The sequence below is a fragment of the Argopecten irradians genome, chromosome 13 (assembly GCF_041381155.1).
Source record: "Argopecten irradians isolate NY chromosome 13, Ai_NY, whole genome shotgun sequence".
NCBI classification, from domain to species: Eukaryota; Metazoa; Mollusca; class Bivalvia; order Pectinida; family Pectinidae; genus Argopecten; species Argopecten irradians.
Window position 1 is genome coordinate 38,370,528 of NC_091146.1, and position 23,236 is coordinate 38,393,763.

Sequence of the window (23,236 nt, forward strand, 5' to 3'; positions counted from 1 at the left end):
TAGTATATGTGAGTACCAATGGGAACCTATTGCTAGAGCATCCTAGTATATGTGAGTACCAATGGGAACCTATTGCTAGAACATCCTAGTATACGTGAGTACCAATGGGAACCTATTGCTAGAGCATCCTAGTATATGTGAGTACCAATGGGAACCTATTGCTAGAGCATCCTAGTATACGTGAGTACCAATGGGAACCTATTGCTAGAGCATCCTAGTATACTGTAAGTACCAATGGGAACCTATTGCTAGAGAATCCTAGTATATGTGAGTACCAATGGGAACCTATTGCTAGAGCATCCTAGTATACGTGAGTACCAATGGGAACCTATTGCTAGAGCATCCTAGTATACGTGAGTACCAATGGGAACCTATTGCTAGAGCATCCTAGTATACGTGAGTACCAATGGGAACCTATTGCTAGAGCATCCTAGTATATGTGAGTACCAAAGGGAACCTATTGCTAGAGCATCCTAGTATATGTGAGTACCAAAGGGAACCTATTGCTAGAACATCCTAGTATATGTAAGTACCAATGGGAACCTATTGCTAGAGAATCCTAGTATATGTGAGTACCAATGGGAACCTATTGCTAGAGCATCCTAGTATACGTGAGTACCAATGGGAACCTATTGCTAGAACATCCTAGCATACGTGAGTACCAATGGGAACCTATTGCTAGAGCATCCTAGTATATGTGAGTACCAAAGGGAACCTATTGCTAGAGCATCCTAGTATATGTGAGTACCAAAGGGAACCTATTGCTAGAACATCCTAGTATATGTAAGTACCAATGGGAACCTATTGCTAGAGCATCCTAGTATACGTGAGTACCAATGGGAACCTAATTGCTAGAGCATCCTAGTATACGTGAGTACCAATGGGAACCTATTGCTAGAGCATCCTAGTATACGTGAGTACCAATGGGAACCTATTGCTAGAGCATCCTAGTATATGTGAGTACCAATGGGAACCTATTGCTAGAGCATCCTAGTATACGTGAGTACCAATGGGAACCTATTGCTAGAGAATCCTAGTATATGTAAGTACCAATGGGAACCTATTGCTAGAGCATCCTAGTATACGTGAGTACCAATGGGAACCTATTGCTAGAGCATCCTAGTATATGTGAGTACCAATGGGAACCTATTGCTAGAGCATCCTAGTATACGTGAGTACCAATGGGAACCTATTGCTAGAGCATCCTAGTATATGTGAGTACCAATGGGAACCTATTGCTAGAGCATCCTAGTATACGTGAGTACCAATGGGAACCTATTGCTAGAGCATCCTAGTATATGTGAGTACCAATGGGAACCTATTGCTAGAACATCCTAGTATATGTGAGTACCAATGGGAACCTATTGCTAGAGCATCCTAGTATATGTAGAGTACAAATGGGAACCTATTGCTAGTATCCTAGTATATGTGAGTACCAATGGGAACCTATTGCTAGAGCATCCTAGTATATGTGAGTACCAATGGGAACCTATTGCTAGAACATCCTAGTATACGTGAGTACCAATGGGAACCTATTGCTAGAACATCCTAGTATACGTGAGTACCAATGGGAACCTATTGCTAGAGCATCCTAGTATATGTGAGTACCAATGGGAACCTATTGCTAGAGCATCCTAGTATACGTGAGTACCAATGGGAACCTATTGCTAGAACATCCTAGTATATGTGAGTACCAATGGGAACCTATTGCTAGAGCATCCTAGTATATGTGAGTACCAATGGGAACCTATTGCTAGAACATCCTAGTATACGTGAGTACCAATGGGAACCTATTGCTAGAGCATCCTAGTATATGTGAGTACCAATGGGAACCTATTGCTAGAGCATCCTAGTATACGTGAGTACCAATGGGAACCTATTGCTAGAGCATCCTAGTATATGTAAGTACCAATGGGAACCTATTGCTAGAGAATCCTAGTATATGTGAGTACCAATGGGAACCTATTGCTAGAGCATCCTAGTATATGTGAGTACCAATGGGAACCTATTGCTAGAACATCCTAGTATACGTGAGTAACAATGGGAACCTATTGCTAGAGCATCCTAGTATACGTGAGTACCAATGGGAACCTATTGCTAGAGCATCCTAGTATATGTGAGTACCAATGGGAACCTATTGCTAGAGCATCCTAGTATACGTGAGTACCAATGGGAACCTATTGCTAGAACATCCTAGTATACGTGAGTACCAATGGGAACCTATTGCTAGAACATCCTAGTATATGTAAGTACCAATGGGAACCTATTGCTAGAGCATCCTAGTATATGTGAGTACCAATGGGAACCTATTGCTAGAGCATCCTAGTATATGTGAGTACCAATGGGAACCTATTGCTAGAGCATCCTAGTATACGTGAGAGTACCAATGGGACCCTATATTGCTAGAGCATCCTAGTATATGTAAGTACCAATGGGAACCTATTGCTAGAGCATCCTAGTATACGTGAGTACCAATGGGAACCTATTGCTAGAGCATCCTAGTATATGTAAGTACCAATGGGAACCTATTGCTAGAGCATCCTAGTATACGTGAGTACCAATGGGAACCTATTGCTAGAGCATCCTAGTATATGTGAGTACCAATGGGAACCTATTGCTAGAGCATCCTAGTATACGTGAGTACCAATGGGAACCTATTGCTAGAGCATCCTAGTATACGTGAGTACCAATGGGAACCTATTGCTAGAGCATCCTAGTATATGTAAGTACCAATGGGAACCTATTGCTAGAGCATCCTAGTATATGTGAGTACCAATGGGAACCTATTGCTAGAACATCCTAGTATAGTGAGTACCAATGGGAACCTATTGCTAGAGCATCCTAGTATACGTGAGTACCAATGGGAACCTATTGCTAGAGCATCCTAGTATATGTGAGTACCAATGGGAACCTATTGCTAGAGCATCCTAGTAAAGTGAGTACCAATGGGAACCTATTGCTAGAACATCCTAGTATATGTGAGTACCAATGGAACCTATTGCTAGAGAATCCTAGTATATAGTGAGTACCAATGGAACCTATTGCTAGAGCATCCTAGTATACGTGAGTACCAATGGGAACCTATTGCTAGAGCATCCTAGTATATGTAGTACCAATTTGGAACCTATTGCTATCAAGCAATACAAACAACCTAGTATTAACGTGAGTACCATTGGAACCTATTGCTAGAGCATCCTAGTATATGTAAGTACCAATGGGAACCTAATTCAAGCACTTTATACCAGTGACCAAAAACTTTTCAAGCATCCAGTATGACGTGAAACCAATGGGACCTATTGCAGAACATCCTAGATAGTGAGTACCAATGGAACCTATTGCAGATCCTAGTATACGTGAGTACCAATGGGACCCTATTGCTAGAACATCCTAGTATACGTGAGTACCAATGGGAACCTATTGCTAGAGAATCCTAGTATACGTAAGTACCAATGGGACCCTATTGCTAGAGAATCCTAGTATACGTAAGTACCAATGGGAACCTATTGCTAGAGCATCCTAGTATACGTGAGTACCAATGGGAACCTATTGCTAGAGAATCCTAGTATACGTGAGTACCAATGGGACCCTATTGCTAGAGCATCCTAGTATACGTGAGTACCAATGGGAACCTATTGCTAGAGAATCCTAGTATACGTAAGTACCAATGGGAACCTATTGCTAGAGCATCCTAGTATACGTGAGTACCAATGGGAACCTATTGCTAGAGCATCCTAGTATACGTAAGTACCAATGGGAACCTATTGCTAGAGCATCCTAGTATACGTGAGTACCAATGGGAACCTATTGCTAGAGCATCCTAGTATACGCAAGTACCAATGGGAACCTATTGCTAGAGAATCCTAGTATACGTGAGTACCAATTGCTAGAACATCCTAACATACGTGAGTACCAATGGGAACCTATTGCTAGAGAATCCTAGTATACGTAAGTACCAATGGGAACCTATTGCTAGAGAATCCTAGTATATGTAAGTACCAATGGGACCCTATTGCTAGAGCATCCTAGTATACGTGAGTACCAATGGGAACCTATTGCTAGAACATCCTAGTATACGTGAGTACCAATGGGAACCTATTGCTAGAGCATCCTAGTATACGTGAGTACCAATGGGAACCTATTGCTAGAGCATCCTAGTATACGTGAGTACCAATGGGAACCTATTGCTAGAGCATCCTAGTATACAAGAGTACCAATGAAGTACCAATGGGACCCTATTGCTAGACTTTTTCTTGAGTGTAGTAAGATGCTCTTTTCTCTGTAGTCTACTTGTTTACCACTGTATCCTCTCTTATATAATGTTCTGAATAGAGCCAAAATGAATTCAAATTCTGCTCCTCTTCCCCAGAGGACGTTTCTGACTAAATTTGGTTACAATCCATGCAAAACTCTATCACTAGTAGCAATTTAAACAATTTACCTCTATTTCTCCTATTGAGACCCGTCACTCCTGCCCCCGGGGGGTCAGAGCCAAAATTTATACAACCTGTATTACCCCTTCCCCCAAGGATGTTTCTGGCCAAATTTGGTTACAATCCATTTAGAACTCTATAACAACTAGCGATTTAAAGGATTTACCTCTATTTCTCCTATTGAGACCCGCCCCTCCTGCCCCGACGGGAGGTCTGAACCAAAATTTATACAACCCCTATTCCACTTTCCCCAAGGATGTTTCTGGGCAAATTTGGTTACAATCCATGTTGAACTCTATGACTAGTAGCAATTTAAAGGACATTTGACAGTCGGACGAATGGACACGCTATGACGTACGGTCAAGGTGAGATAACAAGATGGTAGCAAGATGGAGACTTGATCAGTAGGCTGCGGTTCATTTCCCAGATGAAGGCTATATGCAGCCAAAAATTTGGAGTAGAGACTAATATTAAGTATAAACCGTCAATGTAAGAGAAGAATACCTTGTGTTGTTGTTCCTGGTGCTGTAGCTTCTGCCAGGGCAGCTAATGTAGCTAGGACTGAAGAGTTGTCTGAACTCTCTGTAAGATAAATTGGACATTAATGTCACAGGGGACTGATGTCTGAACTCTGTAAGATAAATAGGACATAAATGTCACAGGGGACTGATGTCTGAACTCTCTGTAAGATAAATTGTACATTAATGTCACAGGGGACTGATGTCTGAACTCTCTGTAAGATAAATAGGACATAAATGTCACAGGGGACTGATGTCTGAACTCTCTGTAAGATAAATAGGACATTAATGTCACAGGGGACTGATGTCTGAACTCTCTGTAAGATAAATTGGACATTAATGTCACAGGGGACTGATGTCTGAACTCTCTGTAAGATAAATTGGACATTAATGTCACAGGGGACTGATGTCTGAACTCTCAGTAAGATATATTGGACATTAATGTCACAAGGGACTGATGTCTGAACTCTCTGTAAGATAAATAGGACATTAATGCCACATGGGACTGATGTCTTTACTCTCTGTAAGATAAATAGGACACAAATGTCACAGGGGACTGATTTCTGAACTCTCTGTAAGATAAATATGACATTTATGTCACAGGGGACTGATGTCTGAACTCTGTAAGATAAATAGGACACAAATGTCACAGGGGACGATGTCTGAACTCTGTAAGATAAATAAGACATTAATGTCACAGGGGACTGATGTCTGAACTCTCTGTAAGATAAATAGGACACAAATGTCACAGGGGACTGATGTCTGAACTCTGTAAGATAAATAGGACATTTATGTCACAGGGGACCGATGTCTGAACTCTCTGTAAGATAAATTAGACATTAATGTCACAGGGGACTGATGTCTGAACTCTCTGTAATATAAATAGGACACAAATGTCACAGGGGACGATGTCTGAACTCTGTAAGATAAATAAGACATTTGTGTCACAGGGAACTGATGTCTGAACTCTCTGTAAGATAAATAGGACATAAATGTCACAGGGGACTAATGTCTGAACACTGTAAGATAAATAAGACATTTATGTCACAGGGGACTGATGTTTGACCTCTGTAAGATAAATAGGACATTAATGTCACAGGGGACTGATGTCTGAACTCTGTAAGATAAATAAGACATTTATGTCACAGGGGACTGATGTCTGAACTCTGTAAAATAAAAAGGACATTAATGTCACAGGGGACTGATGTCTGAACTCTCTGTAAGATAAATAGGACACAAATGTCACAGGGGACAATGTCTGAACTCTCTGTAAGATAAATAGGACATAAATGTCACAGGGGGCTGATGTCTGAACACTGTAAGATACGGTGGCTGATTTGTGCCATTTCGTCTTTTCGTCTTTTCGTCTTTTCGCCCCGAAAAGACGAGAATTAAGAAACCTTAATTTTCGTCTTTTCGTCTTTTCGCCCCGAAAAGACGAAATTTAACAAACATTAATTTTCGTCTTTTCGTCTTTTCGCCCCGAAAAGACGAAAATTAACAAACCTTAAATTTCGTCTTTTCGTCTTTTCGCCCCGAAAAGACGAAAATTAACAAACCTTAATTTTCGTCTTTTCGTCTTTTCGCCTTCCGGTCTGGTGTGGAAGTCATTTTGAAATTTTTTTATCTTAATATTGACTTAATTGTTCAATATAGAAGCATCAAAGTAGTTTATGATAACAATCGATTTATTAAATTGATAGTATTACAAGTATCTTCATCAATAACTAAGATTAGAAGTTTTAAAACAGAAGTCAACATGTTTGTTTACAGCAGTTACGTAGATTTCTCACACGTGGCATATGCCACGTGCCACTAACAGATTCATCATTCCGCAAATCCTTTAGCGTGATTGATACATTTTTTTTAAAATTCATTAATATCTTATTTTTTGTGTTCTAATCGCCCTCTTTAGCAATTACGCTTATCAAAACATTGCCGTGTATATGTAAGGACCATAATGAACTTAAGATGCTAAACATAGCACTTACAGGAGTTGCCTCCCCAACACAACTTGGAAAAAAAAAGTTGTCGGCGGGTATTATTTGAAAGCGTTTGAACCACGGATAAACTTGTTAACAAAATAATTTATGAAAGACAACTCGTGAAGACTTTGAGTTTAAAGGAAGGACTTATACCAAGAAATTGCTCAAATACAGTTAATTATAACAGTCAATCAGTAGGTACAAGGTACTATTATTTGAAAAGACATTTTGACTACATACATGAAATGGTCTTCATCATAATTGTACATTAGAAATTACATTATAATCTTTGTCGTATATGATAGATGACAAAGTATATCTGTAATTTGTATTTTTTCGGGGCGAAAAGACGAAAATTAAGGTTTGTTAATTTTCGTCTTTTCGGGGCGAAAAGACGAAAAGACGAAAATTAAGGTTTGTTAATTTTCGTCTTTTCGGGGCGAAAAGACGAAAAGACGAAATTTAAGGTTTGTAATTTTCGTCTTTTCGGGGCGAAAAGACGAAAAGACGAAAAGACAAGATTTTTGATTGCGAAAAGACGAAAATTAAAGGCGCTAATTAGCGTGCTTCACTTTCGTCTTTTCGTGTTTGACTTTTCGTCTTTTCGTCTTTCGGGGCGAAAAGACGAGAATTAAGATATTTAATTTTCGTCTTTTCGGGGCGAAAAGACGAAAAGACGAAATGGCATAAATCAGCCACCGTAGTAAGATAAATAAGACATTCATGTCACAGGGGACTGATGTTTGAACTCTCTGTAATACAAGAGATCCCAGAGGGATCTTGGTGCCCACCAAAGAATGATCTATGTCTGACAATGGAAAGAGAGATCTTTCCCCTGCTTTTCAAACTTTTTCAAACAAACTACATATGAAATTTATGACAGATCGCTTCATTACTTTCCAAGAAACAGTGGTGAAATCCAAGATGGCGGCCGGTTGGCCATCTTGTTGACCGATCAGTCCCTAAAGGTATCTATGCTCAACTAGGGCCCAAGGGAAACCTATGCATGGAATTTGAGAGAGATTCCTTCAGGAATTTCTGACAAAAAACGATTACTATCAAAATCCAAGGTGGCGGCTGGTTGGCCATCTTGTTGACCGATCAGTTAAAAAATGAAATATGCACAACTAGGGCCCTAAGGGAACCTACATATGAAATTTGACAAAGATCCCTTGAGTACTTTCTGAGAAATAGCAGTAACAATCTAACTAACAAAATCCAAGATGGCCGTCAGTGGCCATCTTGTTGACCGATTGGTCCCAAAATGCAATTATGCACATCTAAAGCCCTAGGGGAACTTACATATGAAATTTGAGAAAGATCCCTTCAGTACTTTCTGAGAAATAGCTGTAAGAAACTTTAACTATCACATGAGATTCCAGAGGGATCTCAGCGCCCACCAAAGAATGATCTATGTCTGACAATGGAAAGAGGGATCTTTTCTCTGCTTTTCAAACTTTTGCAAACATACTACATATAAAATTTGAGACAGATCGCTTTAGTACTTTCTGAGAAATAGCAGTAACAAACTTCAACTATCAAAATCCAAGATGGCTCCTTGGCGGCCATCTTGTTGACCGATCAATCCAAAAACGCAATATGCACAACAAGAGCCCTAGGGGAACCTACATGTGAAATTTTAGAAAGATCCCTTCAGTACTTTCTGAGAAATAGTGATTACAAACTTTAACTATCAAAATCCAAGATGGCTGCCTGGCAGCCATCTTGTTGACCAATTGGTCCCAAAATACAATATGCACAACTAGGGCCCTAGGGGAACCTACAGATGAAATTTGAGACAGATCCCTTCAGTACTTTCTGAGAAATAGCGATAACAAACTTTAAGTATCAAAATCTAAGATGGCTGCCTGGCGGCCATCTTGTTGACCAATTGGTCCCGAAATGCAATATGCACAACTAGGGCCCTAGGGGAACCTACATATGAAATGTGAGACATATCCCTTCAGCACTTTCTGAGAAATAGCGATAACAAGAATTGTTAACGGAGGGAAGGACGGACCACGATTTGAATAGCCCACCATCTGATGATGGTGGGCTAATAAATAGGACATTAATGTCACAGGGGACCGATAAGACAAGAGTCATTTTGTAAACTTACTTGTGTCTTTTGTTGTTTTGGCTATGTTAGGATAAAGGTTGACAGGGAGAATGTCTTTACTTTCAGAGTCAGACTGCAGACTGTCCGATGTTGTCACAGTCACTGTTTCTATGGCATCAGCCTCGACTTCTGTGGTTTCTATGGTGACTGATTCGCCCTCTTCAAGACCTTGAATCTCTGTATGCTGTTTAATGAAGATTTAAATTTTATTTACTCCTATGACAAAGCAATGAGTAACAAAGAAGCAGTATATCAAGTAGATTTTAGGTTCCAGTCTATAATATTACCGTATAGTAGAGTTTAGGTAGTGTTCCAGTCTATAATATTACCGTATAGTAGAGTTTAGGTAGTGTTCCAGTCTATCATATTACCGTATTTACTGTTATTAGGGCCCCTCCCCCTTTAAGCGTCCCTCCCCTTTTCTGAAGAAGAAGAGAAGGTGTATAAATGCCCCCATCCCATTGATTTAACAATGCTTTACAACATATGATGCCACTTACATTACCATTGTATCCCATATTACATACCCTTGCAAGTCTTTTTCATGTAAATCACGACATGATAATGCATCTCAAAGGATAAAAAGCGTATGCATGTGTACTGTAAAAGATTAATGCACCATAAGTACAGTAAGATTTAATTATAAGGCTAACTTTCGCTTCCTAAATTTACATTTTGGTGCATTATTAAGAGCACCCCATGATTTCAATTATTGAAACCCCCTGGGCGCTAATTATGGCGCATACGATAATTTATCTTGCATATTGATTTTTCCTATTTATCTAACAGAGAGTTCAGATTTAAGTCCCCTGTGACAAAAACGATAACTATAACATGTGTTCTATATCTGTTCACTGAGACAACTATAACATGTTCTATATCTGTACACTGAGACAACTATAACATGTTCTATATCTGTACACAGAGACAACTATAACGTGTTCTATATCTGTACACTGAGACAACTATAACATGTGTTCTATATCTGTACACTGAGACAACTATAACATGTGTTCTACATATGTACACTGAGACAACTATAACATGTTCTATATCTGTACACTGAGACAACTATAACATGTTCTATATCTGTTCACTGAGACAACTATAACATGTGTTCTCTATCTGTACACTGAGACAACTATAACATGTTCTATATCTGTACACTGAGACAACTATAACATGTTCTATATCTGTACACTGAGACAACTATAACATGTTCTATATCTGTACACTGAAACAACTATAACATGTTCTATATCTGTGCACTGACCTGAGCCAACTGTAACATTTGTGCTATATCTGCTCGTCCATTAGAAACAGCAATATCTAGAGGTGTCTTGTCAAACTGAAATATAAAAAGCAAATTGATCATTTTTGGATTTAATGTTCTGCTACAGCTTTAAATCAATTGCTACCCCCGTCCCCAACATTTGATACCATGGCAACTATGTTATAGTTTCTCCAATATATATTCCGATTGGAACCATTAAAGTAATAGTTACAAAAATTGATCAAATTTAATAAGAATTATTTACTAACAAGTGTTTCCAAAGGGATCTTGGTGCCCACCAAAGATTGTCGTCTGACAATTGTTATATGGATCTTTTCTCTCTACTTTTCAAACTTCAACTAACAAAATCAAAGAAGGCGGCCTGTCAGCCATATTGATGACCAATCGGTCCAAAAGGTCAGTGTGCACAACTAGGCCCCAAGAACTTACATATGAAATTAGAGAATAATCGGCCCTAGTAGTATCAGCCCCATGTCTCACCAATGATATCTACCTAGTATCAGCCCCATGTCTCACCAGTGATATCTACCTAGTATCATCCCGATGTCTCCTCAGTGATATCTACCTAGTATCAGCCCCATGTCTCACCAGTGATATCTACCTAGTATCAGCCCCATGTCTCACCAGTGATATCTACCTAGTATCAGCCCCATGTCTCACCAGTGATATCTACCTAGTATCAGCCCCATGTCTCACTAATGCTATCTACCTAGTATCAGCCCCATGTCTCACCAGTGATATCTACCTAGTATCAGCCCCATGTCTCACCAGTGATATCTACCTAGTATCAGCCCCATGTCTCACCAGTGATATCTACCTAGTATCAGCCCAATGTCTCACCAGTGATATCTACCTAGTATCAGCCCCATGTCTCACCAGTAATATCTACATAGTATCAGCTCCATGTCTCACCAGTGATATCTACCTAGTATCAGCCCCATGTCTCACCAGTGATATCTACCTAGTATCAGCCCCATGTCTCACCAGTGATATCTACCTAGTATCAGCCCCATGTCTCACCAGTAATATCTACCTAGTATCAGCCCCATGTCTTCTCAGTGATATCTACCTAGTATCAGCCCCATGTCTCACCAGTAATATCTACCTAGTATCAGCCCCATGTCTCCTCAGTGATATCTACCTAGTATCATCCCCATGTCTCACCAGTGATATCTACCTAGTATCAGCCCCATGTCTCACCAGTGATATCTACCTAGTATCAGCCCCATATCTCACCAGTGATATCTACCTAGTATCAGCCCCATGTCTCCTCAGTGATATCTACCTAGTATCATCCCCATGTCTCACCAGTGATGTCTACCTAGTATCGGCCCCATGTCTCCTCAGTGATATCTACCTAGTATCAGCCCCATGTCTCACTAGTGATATCTACCTAGTATCGGCCCCATGTCTCACCAGTGATATCTACCTAGTATCGGCCCCATGTCTCACCAGTGATATCTACCTAGTATCGGCCCCATGTCTCACCAGTGATATCTACCTAGTATCAGCCCCATGTCTCACCAGTGATATCTACCTAGTATCAGCCCCATGTCTCACCAGTGATATCTACCTAGTATCAGCCCCATGTCTCCTCAGTGATATCTACCTAGTATCAGCCCCATGTCTCCTCAGTCATATCTACCTAGTATCAGCCCCATGCCTCACCAGTGATATCTACCTAGTATCAGCCCAATGTCTCCTCAGTGATATCTACCTAGTATCAGCCCCATGTCTCACCAGTGATATCTACCTAGTATCAGCCCCATGTCTCCTCAGTCATATCTACCTAGTATCAGCCCCATGCCTCACCAGTGATATCTACCTAGTATCAGCCCCATGTCTCCTCAGTGATATCTACCTAGTATCAGCCCCATGTCTCACCAGTGATGTCTACCTAGTATCAGCCCCATGTCTCCTCAGTGATATCTACATAGTATCAGCCCCATGTCTCACCAGTGATATCTACCTAGTATCAGCCCCATGTCTCCTCAGTGATATCTACATAGTATCAGCCCCATGTCTCACCAGTAATATCTACCTAGTATCAGCCCCATGTCTCACCAGTGATATCTACATATTATCAGCCCCATGTCTCATCAGTGATATCTACCTAGTATCAGCCCCATGTCTCCTCAGTGATATCTACCTTGTTGTCACAGCTAGTATCAGCCCCATGTCTCACCAGTGATTCTATTACACTGAGGTGACCTTTTTCTGTTGCCCAGTGCAACGGTGTCATTTTAAGCTACAAATGAAAACAAATGAAATATAAGAAATTATTCTCAGTATCGGTGATGTTAAAATGTTTTTTAATATTCTTGTATTTTTAATTCTTCAATTAAACAATTTGAATGTAATGAAGATCTTACATTATATTTCAGAAATTAAATATTTGAGAAATATTGCATCAATGGAATGAAAATGATAGTGTTATTATAGAACTATATTTTGTGTACTTTCTGAATTTGACAACATGTTCCCGCAAAATTGGAGCCAGCTGTTCCAGGATTCCATCAATTGACCTGCCGTTACATCAATCATATAATGTTGAAAAAACGACAAAGTTTTATTTTATCTAACATTAAATTTAAAATAAATAGTTGGTCAAAATGAAAATATAAGGAATGATTTTTATTTTTTGTTGTTTGTTGGTGTGTAAACAACATTTGTTTAGCAGATATTTAAACATGAAGCTCTAATGCGTGTCATTTAAAATATCTGTCCAACATATGCAGTTTACACACCAGCAAACAAAAAACAAGAGCCTGAATCGCTCACCTGCTAATGGTAATCATAATTCATACTTAACAAACATCAGAGCAGGCCCAATATCAGGTCTCTACACCTCACGGTTATAAATTAGGAAGAAGTCGTTTAAAGATTTTAGCCTATTTGACCCCTGTGACATTGAATGAATATATGTACGAGTATACCTACATGTAGAACACATGTACAGAACTCACTGTAGTGCAACTAGTACGGGAATGATGTTTTGATCCGTTTCCGGTATCGCTTCAATATACGAGTACCGAGCAGGTAGGTTCCAACTTGTAGAGTTTAAATAAATTGCGCATGGTGTTACAGACTGATGTTCAGCTCAAGTGTTAATTAGATATCCTACCTTGTATTAAGATCGTGATTTCACGCAAAGTACTCCTATTTATCATAATTGTGACACTTACATACAGCTTGATGCGAGTTCCTAGCAAAAACTTCAAGTTTTCATCTGAATCTTGCTTATTATCCAAGATATTCACAAAATATGAGTGATAAACAAATTATTAGATTCATATGTATCAATTTGATATGCGCTTTGCTATATTTGATGAAGAATAAAGAGTGTTTCACCCATTGTTTACATCGTTGTGTCAGTCTTTGCGCAACGGTTTTGATCAATGATATTGCGAAAAAGTGTACGGTTTGGAATTTGAGATTGCAACGGTTTGGTATTATTTATATGATGGCATTCCATGCGTAATAGAATCCAACCGTAACGTATTAAGCACAGGGATCTGAGAATTAGTTACAGTTTATATAATTATGGACCCGCCAGAGTGCCCATAGACTATTTTTAGACGTTTTAGGGACCTAGATAAAAAAGAAATCAGTAAAAATCCTATTCTACATTAAACACATATAGTACAATGTAGAATAGGATGTTTACCGATTTTTTTATTTAGACCCCTAAAACATCTAAAATGGTCTTTGGGTACTCTTGTGGGTCCACGATTACATTATAATTAATGTACATAAATATATAAACTGTAAATAATTATCAGATCCCTAGCTGTGGCATTAATTGCATTTGTCCAGTTCATCTTTAAAATAATAGTTTGCCGCTTTGCACTCGGTCACACTGACCAATGCATATATACTATTACTAATTAGGCACATTTTCATTATACTGGTGAGATGTGTGTACCTGCATCTGATATGTACATCATTTCGTATACCGTTTTTATGCCCATCATTACATTGCCTATAGGTCTCTCAAATCCTTTGATGTGGGACTAAGGAGTTTTTACTTTTGAACACTTTTGAATTTATGAAACTATTTTGGGAGAATTTTAACGCCAAAATTTGCTGTAAATATGCAATAGAGTCGGACATCTTGTCCCATCGTCCTCGAATCCTAGCGTAACCACAAGGATCTGAGAATAAGCTACAGTTCATTTCAATATGGACCAAAGAGCCCATAGACCATGTTTCCACGTTTAGGGGGTCTAGATAAAAATCGGTTCTACAAATTTGATATGTTTTTTTTAAATTAAAATAGCCGATGTATGCAAAAATATGACATGAACAAGGTTAGGTTGCTGTATATCAAGCGCATTACGGGATAAACTAGTATACCCATTTCTAGTCTACTACAAAATTAGATAGCATTACTTACTTTACTTGAATCTTTCCCAAGTCGTCTAACCGCGTACACGTTAAATATTACGTCTAATGAATTTAATTCTAATAATAGCACACAAATTGGTCCATTTTCATGTCATTATCTGAAAGAAAGAAATCCAAACCGTACACTCACTTTTGTTTTTAACTTGTGTCTCAACCGTACACTATCGAAATTCGAAACCGTTGCGACATTAGTCTGATATCGAACACAAATTGTTGAATTTCATAAGTATTTTTAACATTATTGTAAACATATTATATACCAATGGAAACGGGAAAGTCTAATGATTTCCAATATTGAATCACAGTAAAACTATACCTCAATATAAGTCGGCAAATAGAAGCTGAACGAAAAATCTAGCTGTGTTTTCTGTCATGTGTGATATTCAGATGCATTTTTTTAAATATAAGAAAACAGAAAATAATATATTTTTTGGTATGGTTGAAACTTATCATACTCTTCAGCAATCACTACATACCATGAAACATGGTATCATCCGTAACGCCAGCAAATTAGTGATACAAAGCACAGTACCGTGGTCTTCATGTCGCCGAAGCGATACCGGAAACAGATCAAAACATCGTTGCCGTACTAGTTGCACTACAGTGAAACTGGACAATCACCTTCTCACATGTGTTAGTTGTTATTTGTACCTGGAATCTCTTCAATTCCCAGCGTGACGCGTACTGGTATTTTACCTGTACATGTATTTAGGTCACGACAGGTGTTACCTTGTGTCGACCCCCTGTCGCTGGCCACGGGCGGAGTTCACCTGTAATTAACACCTTCTTGGAAGGGAGATTAACTTTATACCAAACTTACCTGTGCCCCATAACAGTACACTACACGCACTGTCGTATTTTGAAAGTTTTGATGTTTACAATATGCATTCATATCAGTAACGTTGGAATGAATTAGTTAAATACATTTATACATTGTATGAATAATTAACTTGCTTATAACTGTAAATTGAAGAGTTGCTTGATGTGAAATGTGATCAAATAACTTTATTTCTTACACCAGTTACAAATGTGCGTAGAAAATTTATCTTAATGCAATTTTACAGTAATCTTCATCTTACATACATGTGCATCGCCGTCTTCACCGTAGTTGTCATCAATGATCGTGCACAATGGACTTAATTTGAATATAAATAACTCGAAGTGAAATATTTTTATTCTCTATATATATCTTTTTTATATGCATGAACTATATCATGCAATTAACTCCAAATGACAAAACACAAATTCAAGTGTTCAATCTTTATTACAGTAGCTGTGTATGTGGCGCATGTATGTACATTTGTAAATGTACGACCCTAAAATCGATGCCTAGTCGATTGTAAGCGATGAACTTTTATGTACACATACACTGAATGCACACCCTAGTAACATCATCCGTTATGAAAAAATATTCTGAGAATACATTTTCCATGGTAGGCGGAAGAGCCTTTCGACAAATCTGAAAAATAAAACAAACTAAAACTTGTGACAGATGCGAGAAACACTATAAAATGTAACTAATTACAATTGTTGTGTTATGAAATATCAATAATAGAAATCAAACATATAGACGGAACTTTAACTACATTTTAAATGAGTATGCATGAAAATCTTCTATTTTTCATTTCAATATATACCATGGTACTATTAAACGTACCGGTATCTCTTCACTAAAACAAGAGGCCCATGGGCCTTAACGGTCATCTGACTATTAGTACAATACAACATTGTCGTTTAAAGATTTTAGCCATTTTGACCCCTGTGACCTAGCTTGAATGAGGTTTAATGTCCTTCATTTGAACAAACTTGGTAGCCCTTCATCCCAGCATGCTACATACCCAATATCAGTACCCTGGGCCTTCTTGTTCTTGAGAAGAAGTCGTTTAAAGATTTTAGCCTATTTGACCCACGTGACCTTGAACAAACTTGGTAGCCCTTTATCCAAGCATGCTACAGGCCCAATATCGGTACCCTGGGCCTTTTAGGTCTAAAAAAGAAGTGGTTTAAAGATTTTAACCTATTTGACCCCAGTGACCTTGAATGAAGATCAAGGTCATTCATTTGAACAAACTTGATAGCCCTTCATCCAAGCATGTCACAGGCCCAATATCAGGTCTAGAACTCTAGGCCTCTTAGTTATTGACAAGAAGTTGTTTAAAGGATTTTAGCCTATTTGACCCCAGTGACCTTGAATGAAGGTCAAGGTCATTCATTTGAACAAACTTGGTAGCCCTTCATCCCAGCATGCTACATACCCAATATCAGTACCCTGGGCCTTCTGGTTCTTGAGAAGAAGTCATTTAAAGATTTTAGCCTATTTGACCCACGTGACCTTGAACAAACTTGTTAGCCCTTTATCCAAGCATGCTATAGGCCCAATATCGGTACCCTGGGCCTTCTAGGTCTTAAAAAGAAGTGGTTTAAAGATTTTAGCCTATTTGACCCCAGTGACCTTGAATGAAGATCAAGGTCATTCATTTGAACAAACTTGATAGCCCTTCATCCAAGCATGTCACAGGCCCAATATCAGGTCTAGAACTCTAGGCCTCTTAGTTATTGACAAGAAGTTGTTTAAAGGATTTTAGCCTATTTGACCCCTGTGACCTTGAATGAAGGTCAAGGTCATTCATTTGAACAAACTTGGTAGCCCTTCATCCCAGCATGCTACATGCCCAATATCAGTACCCTGGGCCTTCTGGTTCTTGAGAAGATGTCGTTTAAAGATTTTAGCCTATTTGACCCCTGTGACCTTGAATGAAGATCAAGGTCATTCATTTAAACACAATCGATAGCCCTTCATCCAAGCATGTCACAGGCCCAATATCAGGTCTCTAGGCCTCTTAGTTATTGACAAGAAGTTGTTTAAAGGATTTTATCCTATTTGACCCCTGTTACCTTGAATGAAGGTTAAGGTCATTCATTTGAACAAACTTTGTAGCCCTTTATCCCAGCATGCTACAGGCCCAATATCAGTACCCTGGGCCTTCTGGTTCTTGAGAAGATGTCGTTTAAAGATTTTAGCCTATATGACCTCAGTGACTTTGAATGAAGGTCAAGGTCATTCATTTGAACATACTTGGTAGCCCTTCATCCCAGCATGCTACAGGCCAAATATCAATACCCTGGGGCTTTTGGTTATTGAGAAGAATTTCTTTGAATGAAAAGTTTGTGGACGGCGCATGAGGGACGATGCATGGTGGACGACGCACAGCGGACGGCGCACGGCGCACGAAGACAGACGGTGTGTGATGACAATAGGTCATCCTGACCTAATTATGACATTGTGACGGTAATATTATCAATAAAATGTTGTTGTAACAATTTGTTTGTTATTTCTTAAAATAATGGATAAATCTGACACTTAATATAATACAATTCTCTCTTAATACATACAGTTGTACACGTAATTTGTAAAACCTACGTGTAAACTGGAAACTTCGCATCGAGTACAGCAGACATGTTAACCTTTGGTGACGAAAAAGAGGTAGATTTTTGACTCAAAAGCGGCAGCATTGCACGCGACATTTTTCGCGGCGCATCAGAGATAAATAAATATCAATAACATGCAAAATAATTACAAAAACATATTTTGTTAACAAATTAGATCTATGTTTTAACTTTGATTATCACCATAGGTCTTGGTGGCTCATTTTGCATTTTTTGAATGTTAAATAAGGCTTACATTACATTTAGAAGATGAAAAATGCCAATAAACATATTGTATACTTTTATTTCAATAATATTTAACACTTTTTTAAAATATACATTTTGTCTACATATTTTTTTTCCACTTTTTTTTTTGTAATACATACTGAACTCATTTTCTTTTGATTTATGCAAGAAAAAATACAAATATTTTTTTTCTAAAATTTACACCAATATTCTAGAGAAATAATCCCACTGCAAAAAAAATTTTTTTTTAGTAAAATCCTTAAAGTTGTATTTCTGGTAATTTTCATTGTAAAGATATGTCGCTTTAATATTTGATATATGAACATGGACATGTAACTTAATGGTTAAGCTCCCCAAAACCATATGTCAGCTTGTAAGAGAGCCGAAATCTAGGAATTATATATTCCTGGTTTTGAATAAAATGCCTTCAATCACCGCCATGTTCAGTACCTTCGGGTTTTGTCGGAATTCCGAATCGTATCACGTGACTGACGTCCACACGTCCTGCACGTGGTGATCAAGGTAACTAGCATAAGCACACATGTGTTTGTTTACGTTTTCCTTCTGGCTAATATGAGCAAATCGTGCTGGTACATGTATGAACCATCCAATTCACGCATTGACGTAATTCAATATTGTGTGTATCAAATATTGTAATGAGCGAGAATTAATTTCTTTGTAAATCCAGTTTGCTGAGGTCGACCACATGTTTTGTTTATGAAAAAATTGTTGACATTTTCTCTTGGTTTTACTACTCTCGTGTTACTTCGAGATTGTCACGACGACGTTCGGAAGAGTTCGGAATGATTCAGCATCGTTCGAGCCTATTTTTCACGTGTACACGTTAAAAAGATTTTTTACATTTATAATTAAAAATACTTCCAGTGCTGTAACTTTATAAAAAGTGGTAAAATTAGAAAGTTTTAAACTCAGACAGACAGCGAAAAATATGTATAACACTTAAACACTTTTCATTACGACAAAAAGAGCGAAAGTGATAGACCATACAACTTTAAAATTTATACGAATCCGGCTCCTCTATTAGAATCACCCCAATCCAAAATGGTGGCCATTACGATTGCAAAGTTTATGACTTTCAGCAGGCACTATACGCCTATTTTACATTAAAAACGTGAGTAAATCATTTCAATTATAAGTAGTGTTTGTTTTTAAAAGGATGCTAACTAGTTTTAGGCACAAAATTTATTAAAAGGCCAGATGATTGTTTCCTTACGGTATGCCTACGTAATACACACATCATTACACTCAAAAACGTGAAACCACCAAGCCAAGGTGGAACTATAGCCCCAGGCTGCTAGGCCTAATTAGCAACAGTGGGTGTTGGTCAGGGAGTGTTCACACCTCCTTTGTTTACTTAAGTATCAACCCAGTCCCCCTAATCTGTTTGGTATGCATTTTGAAGCCGCCATGGCAGCACCAACCGTCTATAAAAATTTCAAAAATCGGAAGAAAAAAAATTTAATAAGATGTTTTGCAGAAATCAGAATATTTGGATATTAAAGCGGTAGGCGGAATATCATCCTCAAAAGCGGTAGACTTCCGCCTGAATCGGTAGGGTTAACATGTCTGAGTACAGTCGTGTTTGACTTCATCATGTTATTATCAGTATAGAGTTGTTGTAACAATTTGTTATTTCTTAAAACATCGGGTAAATAAGACACTTTAGAATAATGCCATTCTCTCTTAAAACATACAGTTGCACATGTAATTCATTTTGTAAACTTACATTTTGTACATGTAAAATGGAAACTTCCCATCGAGTACAGTCTTCTTTGACTTCATCATGTCCATACAGTCTTCATAGGAAAATGTTTATATGATAAACAGAAACTAATATCATCAATGTAATTATATCATTATATAATCCTGAACACACTCCTGTTTTTCTTATACATTCGTTTGTATTTCAGAAAGTCAAAATCCGTCATTTATTTACCGTCAATCCGTGTCCGTGATTATAAAAACGGTACTTCCGGTTTATCCAAGCCGATCGTTTTGCGCTTTGCATTAATCTTTAGCCAGTATTGTGTTAACCGTTGATCGTTAATCGTTAGCTAACGGGTGATTTTTTTTGTGTTAGGCTGGAAACATTTCACGTACTGTAACCCTTCAACCCAGCATGCTAAAAGTCAAATTTCAGGACTCTAGGTCTAAGTTTTAGAGAAGAAGTTGTTTAAATGGAAAAGTTGACGCCAGCCAGACGGACGCTTCACCACGGCATAAACTCACTTATCCTTCGGGCAGGTGAGCTAAAATAAATCATTCCTTAAATAAAGCTTAAATTATACATTAAGTCTTATTTTTTTCTTAATTTATACTTAATGTACATATATCAAGTATGTGTTATCGTAAATGCAACATACGGATAAAGAATGTGATATTACACCTAATATGTTACTAACCATGTCTTAGGTCCCTATGTCATAAATATGTCTGTGATGTTACACCTACTAACCATGTCTGTGATGTAACACCTACTAACCATGTCTGTGATGTTACACCTACTAACCATGTCTGTGATGTTACACCTACTAACCATGTCTGTGATGTTACACCTAATAACCATGTCTGTGATGTTACACCTACTAACCATGTCTGTGATGTTACACCTACTAACCATGTCTGTGATGTTACACCTACTAACCATGTCTGTGATGTTACACCTACTAACCATGTCTGTGATGTTACACCTACTAACCATGTCTGTGATGTTACACCTACAAACCATGTCTGTGATGTTACACCTACTAACCGTGTATGTGATGTTACACCTACTAACCATGTCTGTGATGTTACATCTATAAACCATGTCTGTGATGTTACATCTATAAACCATGTCTGTGATGTTACACCTACTAACCATGTCTGTGATGTTACATCTATAAACCATGTCTGTGATGTTACACCTACTAACCGTGTATGTGATGTTACACCTACTAACCATGTCTGTGATGTTACACCTACTAACCATGTCTGTGATGTTACACCTACAAACCATGTCTGTGATGTTACACCTACTAACCGTGTATGTGATGTTACACCTACTAACCATGTCTGTGATGTTACATCTATAAACCATGTCTGTGATGTTACATCTATAAACCATGTCTGTGATGTTACACCTACTAACCATGTCTGTGATGTTACATCTATAAACCATGTCTGTGATGTTACACCTACTAACCGTGTATGTGATGTTACACCTACTAACCATGTCTGTGATGTTACACCTACTAACCATGTCTGTGATGTTACACCTACTAACCATGTATGTGATGTTACACCTACTAACCATGTCTGTGATGTTACACCTACTAACCATGTCTGTGATGTTACACCTACTAACCATGTCTGTGATGTTACACCTACTAACCATGTCTGTGATGTTACAGCTACTAACCATGTCTGTGATGTTACACCTACAAACCATGTCTGTGATGTTACACCTACTAACCATGTCTGTGATGTTACAACTACTAACCATGTCTGTGATGTTACATCTATAAACCATGTCTGTGATGTTACACCCACTAACCATGTCTGTGATGTTACACCTACTAACCATGTCTGTGATGTTACACCTACTAACCATGTCTGTGATGTTACACCAACTAACCATGTCTGTGATGTTACACCTACTAACCATGTCTGTGATGTTACACCTACTAACCATGTCTGTGATGTTACATCTATAAACCATGTCTGTGATGTTACACCTACTAACCATGTCTGTGATGTTACACCTACTAACCATATCTGTGATGTTACACCTACTAACCATGTCTGTGATGTTACACCTACAAACCATGTCTGTGATGTTACACCTACTAACCATGTCTGTGATGTTACACCTACTAACCATGTCTGTGATGTTACACCTACTAACCATGTCTGTGATGTTACACCTACTAACCATGTCTGTGATGTTACAACTACTAACCATGTCTGTGATGTTACATCTATAAACCATGTCTGTGATGTTACACCTACTAACCATGTCTGTGATGTTACACCTACTAAAATAACCATGTCTGTGATGTTACACCTACTAACCATGTCTGTGATGTTACACCTACTAACCATGTCTGTGATGTTACACCTACTAACCATGTCTGTGATGTTACACCTACTAACCATGTCTGTGATGTTACACCTACTAACCATGTCTGTGATGTTACACCTACTACTAACCATGTCTGTGATGTTACACCTACTAACCATGTCTGTGATGTTACACCTACTAACCATGTCTGTGATGTTACAACTACTAACCATGTCTGTGATGTTACACCTACTAACCATGTCTGTGGTGTTACACCTACTCACCATGTCTGTGATGTTACATCTACAAACCATGTCTGTGGTGTTACACCTACTAACCATGTCTGTGATGTTACACCTACTAACCATGTCTGTGATGTTACACCTACAAACCATGTCTGTGATGTTACACCTACTAACCATGTCTGTGATGTTACACCTACTAACCATGTCTGTGATGTTACATCTATAAACCATGTCTGTGATGTTACACCTACAAACCATGTCTGTGATGTTACACCTACTAACCATGTCTGTGATGTTACATCTATAAACCATGTATGTGATGTTACACCTACAAACCATGTCTGTGATTATATCCTTTCTCATTGTGAGAGGATTATCTCCGAGCATCATACTTACCTGCTAGGTGAATCAAACTACATAAGGCTTATACCACTTCTCGCTATAATTACCCGCCGATAATAAAAAAAATGATTACTCCCCTTGGACTACAATGACTGGTCCCT

At 38.4% G+C, this 23,236-nt stretch overlaps 1 protein-coding gene across 1 annotated transcript in view; it reads right to left on the reverse strand.

Annotated features, from left to right (window-relative positions):
* The window catches only part of LOC138305871 (GA-binding protein subunit beta-1-like), a 50,191-nt gene that overhangs the window by 20,188 nt on the left and 6,767 nt on the right, over positions 1 to 23,236 (reverse strand). Inside the window, exons 3-6 of the mRNA XM_069246133.1 lie at positions 12,496 to 12,594; positions 10,326 to 10,400; positions 9,053 to 9,236; positions 4,935 to 5,012 (exon numbers count right to left, since the gene is read on the reverse strand). Of these exons, the coding sequence (XP_069102234.1) occupies positions 4,935 to 5,012; positions 9,053 to 9,236; positions 10,326 to 10,400; positions 12,496 to 12,594 (436 nt within the window). The remainder of the gene's footprint in view (positions 1 to 4,934; positions 5,013 to 9,052; positions 9,237 to 10,325; positions 10,401 to 12,495; positions 12,595 to 23,236) is intronic.